The 11,822-nt window shown below is 35.9% G+C and overlaps 1 protein-coding gene across 1 annotated transcript; it reads left to right on the top strand.

Moving 5' to 3' along the window:
- The first annotated feature begins 1,267 nt into the window (after positions 1 to 1,267).
- Positions 1,268 to 3,278, top strand: LOC140006853 (uncharacterized). Its single transcript, XM_072049520.1, has 4 exons — positions 1,268 to 1,571; positions 1,765 to 2,198; positions 2,301 to 2,659; positions 2,909 to 3,278. Exons 1-4 carry the CDS (start codon positions 1,268 to 1,270, stop codon positions 3,276 to 3,278), a joined length of 1,467 nt encoding a protein of 488 aa, XP_071905621.1.
- The last annotated feature ends 8,544 nt before the right edge of the window (positions 3,279 to 11,822 follow it).

Raw genomic sequence — 11,822 nt, 5'->3', positions numbered from 1 at the left:
ATTTAATACCATTAGGTGGTTTGCAATTGCAATAGGTTAATGGGTCGGGATTTGTATTGAGATAGAAAAATGATAAATAGACTGATGAAGTTAGGGATTAGTGAAAAATTAGGGTTTGTGAAAATATTTAAATATGTAATGTACTTACTTGAAAATTTTTTATTTAAAAAATGATCTGGAAATTTGTGATGTTGGAACCCCAATGCTCATTCGTTGGAATCCTAATGCTCCTCCATTGAAGACATTAGGGTCCTGATCGTACAACTGGAGTATTTTTAAATTAATTTTTCTAATTAAAAAATTCTTGCTTTTAATAATAGATGCTGGTAATGGAGCAAATTTCGGTCAACCATTCACTTTGGAAATACACCATCAAGGTGAATTCACAGATCCTCCCAATATACAATACTTAGGAGGGCAGGTGGATTATATAGACGGCTGCAACCCGGACGAGTGGTCCCTGGTAATATTGGATAAATGTGGGTGGAAACTTGGATACCCAAAAGACTCGGGTTTTTTATGGCACTGTAGAGTAGCAGGGATGCCTTTGGACACAGGGTTGTTTTATTGCTTGTGTGATAGAGATTGCGAGGTAATGGTGAATACATTACCAAATAATAGAGTCGCAGAGGTGTATCTAAGGGTTGTACCTGGAGCAATGAAACAGATGCCTCATACCCAGCAGGCATACGATGAAGCTAAGTCAAATCAACATAGGGAAGATGAAACCACACATGAGAGCAATAGTGACATTATGATATTAGAAGATTGGGGACCTGATGATGAAGTAGCAAAAGATGAAATGACAAAGAAAGAAAAAACTGCCTTTGGAGAGTCGAGAGTTGACAATAGCAAAGAAGTGGAAGGGGAACCAGTGGAGAAATATGACATCAATGAAGTTGATGTGAATGCTGAGAAGGGAAATAACAGTAGCAAAGATAGTGAAGTGCAACCTGCTAGAGGAAGCAAAAATGACAACTCAGGTGATGATCAACCCAAGGAGGCAATGGAAAATAATAATGGTGAAGGTGAAGACATGCCTATTGAAGAAAAACTAGAGGACTCAGACTATGAAATGGCAACAGACGAAGCTGATATCATGGATGAATGCATAAATGTTGGGCAACAATTCAGCTATAGCCCCACAGAAAACGAAGCCGAGCCTTCTAACCCAAATGTGAAAACAAGGAAGAAAGTAGGCAGAAAAAAATAAAAGGCAGTCGAAGACAATGGTTGTGAGGATGCTGATGGGATAAATATTGATGGCATGCAATCAGAATATGAATCAGATGCTTCTGCAGAGTTGAAGAGTGAAAGTGACTCAGATGAAGAATCTGGGCTCCGTAGAAATAAGAGACCTAAGTTTCCAGTTTTCAATGACAAAACTGATATGAAAAGTGCTAAATTTACTGTTGGCCAGCAGTTCACATCAGTGGTTATCTTCAGATTGGCAATTAGAATACAAGCCATTATGGATGGGAGGGATGTTTACTTCACCAAGAATGACACAAACAGGGTACGAGTGAAATATAGAGGCTGTGGGTGGGAGATTTTTGGCTCAAAAATGCAAGGTGAGAGCACTTTTCAAATTAAAACACTGAGTGATGAACATAGTTGTGGTAGAGTATTCCATAACAAGAATATGACCTCAAGACTGGCCAGTAAATTGTTTCTAGATGAGGTGAGAAAGACACCTTCAATATGTACATGAGCTACTTACCAAAGTGACTGAAGAGCTCAAAGTAGATTTTTCCTTAAAACAAGGATACAGGACACTTCGAAAAGTTAGAGCTGCAATTGAAAGGTCCCATGAGAAACAGTATGAATTGCTAGAAGACTTCTGTGGAGAATTGAGAAGAGCAAATCCAAGGTCTACTGTCTTTGTAGAGTCTGAGGTTGATGATGAAGGAATTTCTAGATTCAAGAGGTTGTATATGTGTCTAGAGCCATTGAAACGGGGATATTTAGCAGGATGTAGATGTTGGATTGGAATGGATGGGTGCTTCTTAAAGGGCCCTTACGGTGGACAGCTTTTGACAGCCGTCGGCATGAATGCGAATAATAAAATGTATCCTTTGACAATAGCAGTGGTAGGAGTGGAAAATTATGATAACTGGAGTTGGTTTTTGGGATTACTTGTCCAGGACTTGAGAATTTCAAATTCAAAGAATTGGTGCATAATGACTAATAAACAAAAGGTAAATGAAAACTGAAATTAGCATCCTAGACTTACTAATTAGCTATTAAACCTTGTTATCATATTGTAACTAACTATCTGCTTTTGACTTGGATTGGTATAGGGATTGGTCCAAGCAGTTAGAGACAAACTCCCGGAGGCTGAACATAGGTGTTGTGCTCAACATTTGTACTCCAACTTCAAACTCAGTCATAGGGGCTTGGCACTAAAAGATAGGTTGTGGAGATGTGCAAGGGCATCATATGTGAACCAGTTCAAACGTGAAATGGAGTTGCTTAGGCAACAATCTGAACTTGCACATCAATGGCTGGCTGACAAAGACCCTAAAACATGGTCAAGATCTCATTTTAGGGTTGGTTTGGATTGTGACATTCTGGTTAACAACATGTGTGAGTCCTTCAATGCTGTGCTATTAAAAGCTAGATCACTGCCCATAATAGGCATGTTGCAGACCATTTACCTGTATTTATTGAGAAGAATGGAGATAAATAGGGAGGCAATGGCTAAACATAAAGGTTAAGTACCTTGTTGTCATCTTTGTTGATGTGTTAATGCAATGATTATTAGCTGCCCTTATTGATAACTACAGTTGAAATTAACAAAATATATTTTGCTGCTGTAGGTCTCCTTTGTCCGAGAATTTTTGAAATACTTGAGAAAGCAAAAAAAGGATCAATGCATGTGTATTGCCTCTTATGCGGGGACAAACAGGTACCAAGTATCTTGTCCCTTTGGTGAGCAATTTGTTGTTGATATGGCTGGCAAAACTTGTAGCTGTCGCAAGTGGCAACTGAGAGGAATTCCTTGTGGTCATGCTGTTGCATGCATTAATAGAAGGCATGAGCAACCTGAGCAACATGTATCTCACACATATTTGAAGACTACTTATGTGGCAAGTTATGATCCCGTACTAAATCCTATCAATGGCCCAAATTTGTGGGAGCACATTAATTTACAACTAATGAAGCCTCCAAACTTTGGAAGATCACCTGGTAGACCCAAGAAAATGAGAAAAAGGGTCCAGGTGAAGAGGCAACAACTTCTAAATCATGTGTCAATCCAAATAAACCTCACAAAGTGAGCAAGGTTGGCACTAAGATGAGCTGCAGTTTGTGCAAGAAGTATGGCCACAATAAGAGAAGCTGCCAAACTAATAAGAAATCTGCCAATGAAACAGGTGCTGCCCAGCAACCTGTTACTACACAAGATGGGATGCCTAGTATGGCACATGGTGCTGCAGGAGATGAACTCCAATCTGGCTTCCCTTCTAACAACAATTCAACTGCTCAAGAGCCATCTAAGAGTGGGTTAACTGCTGATGTGGGTATACTGAATACCCAGGAGAGCATATCAAGTATGCCCCAAGATGAGCCATCCAATCAACCAACTGGTGCTGAAGGACAACCACCTATCAAAAAAGCCAGAAAATGCTCATTTGGTTGTAAATATGGCCACAGTAAAAACAATTGCAAATATCGACAGTGGACATTTAGAAACTCGCTTGATATGATAGGAGAACTTGGCTTGAAAGGGGCTACTCACACAGGTGCTGAGTCCTCTAACCCATATACAGAAGGTGCCAATATTGGTGTGAGTGCGAAGGAGGCTACTGGTAGTACACACGTAAGTCAAGTGGCTGAATATAATCTTAAATTTACTGCTACTTTGACCAATCACTTTCTTATTCATTTGTTATTGTTTAATGAATGCAGTTGAACTCCAATGCTGCAGGTATAGTTTATTCCCACAGTCCCGGAGTAACAATGAAAGCTCCAGAATCATACCTAGATGAGAGATACACAAAGGACTTATCTGCAAATTTCCACCTTGTACAAGGACTGCCTCCAGCACCATTCACTTGGAGGGGTAATATGTGCATTAACTTATCTATGTTACAAAGGGTTGCAGGCCACCACAAGCATTCAACTGGCATTGACAATGTGCAGCTCCATGGAGATGGGAACCAACATGTTAGTTTAGGGAATTTAAATGCCAAGAACAAATAGGGTTGCTTTTGGCGTTAGGGAATTAACAGATTGCTTTTGGTGTTAGGGAATTACTTTTGGAATTTGCTACTGGTGCTTAATTATGAGCAGTTTTTGATAGTACTAACAACAACCTGCTCTATATTTGTAAATGGTAACTATTTTTAGTAGTAACAGCTTACTCTTTTTTATTCGTGTAAGGCTAAGCTTGCCTTTTTGTCTACGAAATGCCCCGGTTGGTACCATGTTATAATGAACTTGATAACAAGGGACAATAGGGGACAATTTACAGGAACTATTGTATATAAATGCTGAGACATACTTTAGTTATAAATAGAATTCTAAAAGGATCATTTAAATACATCCATTTTACTTGACAGAGGACTTAAATCCCAGGTTGGTACAAGGGTACACTTAGGCTCCACTAATAATGCATTACATCCGAAAGTAAAAGCTGATACCGCAATTTACATAACCAGCAAAAACACTCATCCATTGCAGTATTGCAGTATCAACACCAGAACCAACTTATGTACATAGTTCACTACACCAACCTATTCCGAATACCTACAACTACGAAACTTGGATAACCTACCCCCTAATGACCTTTGATCCCAGCATTAGGCAAAAATAATAATTTCCCACATCATAGGGCAGCTTCTTCTCCAACTTCATTTTCACCTTTTGCCCCAGATTTTGAAAAAAAAGAGCCACAGGAGAATGACACCCCAATGAAGCATCAGGTACATCTTCAATCTCCTCGCATTTCCTTGCTGTACCTTGGCCATCTCCTTCCACGTCTCGACCTCAGCTGCAATCTTGTTCTTGGACCGTAACAGTCCAGGTATTATTTCTTTAGACCTTTGACACATCTCAGGATCAACCCAGTCCCAATATTTACAGCCTCCCGATTCCTATTTTCATACCACAATATCATCAAACAACTCACAAAACCACCTAAATTCCAGCAACAAGCCAAATTACAAAAACATCTTGTTCATTACCTTATACTGAGGACATCGCACAAATCGTCTTCCTGGGTTTGTGTCTGTCCATGATGTCATCAGTAGTGTTTGTCTTCCACAATTACAAGTTTCCCTGACCATCTGCCCTGTTTTGCCGTAGCGTGCTTCTTTTTCTTCTTTCTTCGTTCTTCCCCTCCCCGTTGATGAGTCCCAATTTATTCTCATTTTGATTAGGGCACATCCGACCCTTTTTATGATATGGATTTGGATCGGGTCATGTAAACACAATACAGGTATTAGTCATATGACGTGAAACTTTCCCTCTCTTGGCTCATTTTATTTCTTTTTTTTTATGAAAAATTTCATCTATGCCCTTCGGTTAACAGAGCGTGTTGCACGCTCTAGGAAAACTAACGACACCTCAGATTCTGTCAAAATATTTCCTTAAGTGAGACGGTATTTTTTGTTTAGGGACTTTAGTGTCCCATTTTGAAGTTTAGGAAGTTAAGTGGGATTCAGGGCATAGTTTGAGGGGTCCAAGTGGAATTAACCCTTGTCTAAAGTAAAATTATCAAAGAATTATTTATTTGAGGGAATAATGTCTTTCATAGCTCTCATCCATAGAAAATCACCCTACATGTTTGACCACTTGTCTACACTCTGGACAATCTATATGCAAATTCTTATACATTGACATTTACATAATTTTTATTACATAATTTTTATACATTTAAACGTCTCGGCTCAAAATATTACAACGCTTTCATTTATTTATATTAGACAGTTATAATTGAACTTGAATTATTAAAGTCTTATCAATAATATCCATAAATATAAAAAATAATTACGATACATTAATCCATGTTTGTAGTATGATCTTGTCTGTGTTTATTGATATTGAGTTGATATTAAGTCCCCAATAGTAAGTGACCTAACAAATTCCACATAAAAGCGAAAAAAATTGAAAAAAAATTGTGAATTGATCTAATGGAATTAAATTTGAAGTAAACATTGTGTTTTAAAACAGAACTTAAACCTTATTACTCGCCGTTGATCAATGATTAATCAATGGCTAGGATAAAAAAATTTACATTTGTAAAACAAAATTTGTGTTTTAAAACAGAGCCAAATCTATGTCACAAGTCATTGAGCGATGATCAATCAACAGTTAGGATAAAAAATTTTCAATTTTGAAACCTAAACGTCATTGTTTGGATAGGTTATTATTTGCAATATTATTTGGAATAATTACTGTAACACTTTTTATGATGTGATGTATGTGAGATAAAAAGTTGGTTGGAAATATAAAAAGGTGAGTTAGAAAATGTGTTTATGATGCAAGCGAAATATAATTTGGGATAATTTCACTATCCAAACAGTTGTTGATCAGTGGTTGATCAACGGCTAAGTTCTTAAAAAAATAAAATAAAATTCAGGTCGCCGCATCTAAATCGAATGTGACAATTGCAGAAATTTTTAAAAAATAATTTCTTCATAGCACGAAGGTATGAATTTAAAAAAAAAAAGCCTTTTCCTAGAAAAAAAATTTTCCACAACGTTTTAACACATAACAAAAAAAAAGAAAATAACAACTTAAGGTCGTCACATTTCAGACATACGGTGACCCTATGTGGGGAGAGATTTTCACAGAACACCAAAAATGTGAACTTTATGAAATGAGCATTATTGGTAGAAAATTGCCTGATATGAGGCTTTTCGAAAAATTCCTTTATTTTGGTTGGTCCAACCATGAATTGTGGTGCGTGTAGTACTAATTAGTGTGTGTGTGCACGCTTGTTAGTTGGTAATGGATAAGTGCGGAAAACTTCCTGGAACCTTCTCAAACTTGATGTTCAAACTTTTCAAAAAAAAAAATAAAGTGAAAATTCCAATTCTATTAATAAAAATACTAATTTACCCTCTTTCGTTTCTCTCTCTCTACCTTACAAGAGATGGGTTTGGGTATTAGGCTTTATTTTATCACCTTATGTCTATTTTTAACTTGGGTTTAATTTTTCCTTCACTACAAGATATTTGGCGATTAATGTCAACTTTCAAAGTGATGACCTACATATCGTCACAGTCTGTGTTCAAACATTGAAAAGTTTGGAAGTCGTCACTGATTAAGGAGCAATTGTGATGACTTTTTGTTATCACCATAGGTGTTGTCACAAAATCCTTTTACAGGAAGATTCTCGCGCTTTTGAGCTATCTGTTGTGACGACGGATTACGACTTGTCATTGATACATCATAAGGTATGACAACATTCCACATTGTCATTATCCAGAGACTTGTGATAACAACTTATTATCACTAACTTAGGTATGTGCCTAATGACAACATTTCTTATCACAAGTGACAGATGTCGGGCTTGTGCAATAATAAAATTCTATTGATAAGAATATTTATTCGAGTATATTGGTAAGTATGGTCGTTTCCATAGGAATTAAGAGGAAAATTTCTTTCTTTCTAATTGAAAATTAATCGGGAGAGTTTGGACAATTGAAAATAAAAATAAACAATCAATGCAAATTAAAAACAATTAAACTAAAGCAAATTAAACTTAATTCAAGGATAAACAAGCTCTAGCCAAGGAAATAACTCCATGAATGGTTCAAATAGCTGATTATCGATGCAATAATTATTTCAATTATTCGCTAATAAATAGATTATAGTTGTCATATAAACGATAAACAACCAACTTTTCCTTAGTATCTTGATAATTAAGGTACGCCCGTTAATTATTTCCCTAACCAAGAAATAACCCTAGGTACACCCATAAGATTTAATTCCTTGATTGCGTTAAAAATCAGAAAAGTTCTATTCTAATTAACAAACATACTACCAGGGTTTATTTAAATTAGATCATATGTCTCCCTAACATGGCCCCAATCACATTAGTTGTCACTAATTTACGACAATTAAACAATTACGCATTTAACTGTCCTAATTGACAATAGTTCATTAGATTGAATTAAATATCAGACGTCTTTGATATTCAAACAACTAACAACCATGAGAAATTAAACCAGAAGACATACAAGTACTAACTAATAAAAGAAATTGATAAAAATGATTAGATCTCACAAATGTTGATGAATCAAACCCTTTGTTATTTTTTGAATAGAAAAGGAGAATTTAGTTGCACATCATTGGGATAAATCCACACGAATTCATTGATAACCTTCGCATAAGTGTTTTACCAAAGAATTGACTAAGAAAGAAAAATAAGACCCAAGCGGCCTGTTTCGTTCCTCCCCTTGGCAAAAGCAAAGAGTCCACATTAAATATGTCTAGCCGAAATACTAATCAAGTGAGATTCTAGCTTTCCCTATTTTCTTGTTTCCTACTTCGTATCAACTACTTAACTAATAAAACATATTTCCTAAATAAAAGAAAGAAACTACAAGAGATAATATCTCATGTTTCCTAATCCAATACTACTACTAATAAATATAATCAAAGTCTTCCCAAATCTTCACCCAAAAGATGTCCATAGTTGACTCGAACTAGAAAATTCTGCGCGCAATAAATTCCCGAGTTTTCTGAACTTGAAAACAAGTTTCGAATGTGCCATCACCAAATTAGCTGAAAATTGTCCCTTTTAATCACGTTTTGCTTATTTTCCTATAATTAGCACCATTAACCAAATAAAGTAAAATTCATCAATTAATACAATATTTGACTAAAATTAAAGGAAAAATAATTATAAATTTAGCAGCAAATTGCAGCCTATCAACGAGTTAAAATTTTTCCCTAATTTGCATTTAATCAATTTTGTTTAACTTCATTGTGAAATGTTATCCTAACTCTAATATTATTGTATATTTATTAAACCTTATTTTGAGTTTGTAAATGTGAATCCTTGATTTGTAATAACCATTGCAAAATTGAATAGTAATTATATATTGTAAAAGTTTCAAAACTTTTTTTTAGCATGTATTATTTAGTAATAAACAGCTGTGAATCATTGTCCCTTGCTTTTTGATGTTTATAAAACAAATGGATGTTACTAATATCTCATCAAAGATCTTTTCAGCAATATTACAAATCAGGCTCAAACATTAAGTACATGTTGATAGAGACAAATGAGCACTGAAAGCTGTCGGACGCTCATAAAGCTTGGATCGAACGTCCGATAATAATTGCTCAACTTCGGACGCATGAAAAACTCCACTACCGGACGTCCGAAAGGATAAGAACATTCCCTCTATCTCACCACCTCGATCGGATGCAAAACATTAAAGCACCGGACGTCCGATAAACAATGAGTCACTTCGGATGCAAAAGCATTGTTGGTACCAGACGTCCGAAAGAATTGAAGAAAATCTGTGAGGACTCGAAAATTTTCTTATTTTCTAGTCATTATTTTATCCCCTTACATACATTTTCTATATTTTTCTTTATTAGACTAATTCCTAAATATTTTTATGAGTAAGTATAGTTTCTAACTCATTTTCCCAGTACAATTTAGTTTATGTGACGTTAGTAGCACTTATAGGACGTGGGACCAGCTAGTGCGTGAAGTGCGATAAATTTTGATCATTAGGTAAATTTTTGCATAAGGGATATTATTTATAAGGTGTTAAGGGACAATTAAAGGTGAGCAAGATTAATTAGTATTGGAAGACAAGATGATGACATTAAGCAAAGGAAATGACAAGTGTCATGAAATCAATGGAGGTTGGACTTTGACCAACTTTCTTTCACCTTTACTAAATGTAAAATTGACCAAAAATCTCCTCATTTTTCTTGCATCTTGGCCGAACCATAGAGGGAGAAAAGAGAGGGAAAACTTCAACTTCATCATCCATTTTCTTATCCAAATCTTGAGTTCCGACCGATTAAATCGCAAACCCTTCCATACAAGTGTTATCTAAGGAGGATTAAAGGTGTTGGTGGAGTGGTTTTTGAAGGAGAAACCCTAAACTACCATCTTTCATAAGTTTTCAAGGTAACTTACCTAGAAATCCCTTTTTTGCTTTTGATAATTGTAAATTAGTGGTTTAGAATTGTTAAATATATGGTTTTGTGAGAAAGTTTATGATTTGAAGTAGGGTTAGGGTAAATTTCAGTTTTATTAGTGAATTTTCTGCCCTCATGTGATGATTAATGATTAGCCATGGTTTTGTAGTTTGTTATGTGTAATTTTGAGCTTGGATATGCTAGTTTCACTTGCCTCCGAAGAATTTCAGCTTGTGTAGCTAAATTTCAGTTTAGGGTTTTGAATTTAGGGCTTTATTATGGTTTGTTTTAAAGCTTTTAATTGGCTAAGATTGAAGGGTATTGTGACCCTAGTTAGGTGTGGTTTATAACTTATGTGTTGTGTGTGCAATTATGGTTGAGTTGAGTTAAAGTTGGTGTTTGTTTGTAGGGTGAAAATAAGGAAATCTAAGGGGAAATGCTGTCCAATTTTTGACTCTATGTGATTCCTTTGAATTGGGTTTCTTTGAGTGGAAATGAGAGACTTTAGGGTAGTCTAAACCTTTGGCACCAAGTGTTCCTTATTTTTCACTTCCAAGTTCTATTTGGCCTTGCATTAGTAGTTTATTTAAATAGGTAAACGACTCGTAATCGAGTCTCAATTGTTTTCTTGGTTGTTCGTAAGACGTGCTAGTGACTCAAGACATACTTCGGGAGGAAACGTATAAAGTTAACTTTATTTGAACTGGTGAGTGTACCACTCACTAATTGTTGTTTATTTGCTTTATGCGTACTTGAAATCTGTGATTTGAATGACTGTAATCTTTGTTTGTTTTGGATGAGAAAAGGGTGTACTTTATCACACTCGTTCTCTATTGCTTACTTGACTGTTTACTGTATCGTTTGGAATCTCTTGGTTGTGCTTGAACTGGTGTCGTTTGGACGTGTATCCAACGACTTTTACTGTTAAATCTGAACTCAACCTCATTGGTAGTCAATTGAATCGAGCCAGCAAGAGGTTTAGTCAAGGAAAATTGACAAGCCATGGGGACTATTTCTGGAAATCTTTGGGTATTGAGACTCTAGATTCCGGTATACTCGAGTATTACCACATCTGTTCTGTTTGGTGTTCGGACCCGGTAACGGGTATGTGTGGTGACCGAAATTGAGGTAAAGTGGGGTCTACGGTCATGTTTGTTCGTTAAACATTGACGGGGAGTCAACGAGCTGTGATCAAGTATTGTAAAAAAGGAAATGGGCTCTTGAGAGTCGTTTATATCCTTTTCTCCTGTTTACATGTGGTGGATATTAACATTTGTTTGATGGTTATATTTGGATTGAGTACAATTTGCACTTTTATGATTTTCATATACTTGGTATGTGGTGCCTCATTGGACGAAAGCTCATTCCGTTGCCTTTGTTTTCCTTACAGGGCATAATATTTGGAACTGTGATGTTTTGAAGAAAGAGTCAAGCTAGTATACATATTCTTTTGTAAAGCTCCTCTATAATTGGACAAACCCTAATTGTATCTTGATCCGATGTTCTCTTTTGATTTGTAAAGTTACCAAAGTGTGTATTTAGAAGTGTTTCTTTATGGCTATGTGGTATAATTGCTTGAAAATGTACATTCTTTAGTGTTATATAAAATTTACTTGTACTTGATTGGGATTCGGACGAATGCAGAGTTTGAACGAGAAAAGAAAAAAAAATTGGCGGAAAACTGTTAATCAAATCCGGCCGTATATCCG

This window comes from Coffea arabica, chromosome 5e, assembly GCF_036785885.1.
Source record: "Coffea arabica cultivar ET-39 chromosome 5e, Coffea Arabica ET-39 HiFi, whole genome shotgun sequence".
Classification (NCBI taxonomy): Eukaryota; Viridiplantae; Streptophyta; class Magnoliopsida; order Gentianales; family Rubiaceae; genus Coffea; species Coffea arabica.
The sequence above is the reverse complement of the archived record's forward strand: the minus strand, read 5'-3'. Positions and strand labels throughout refer to the sequence as shown.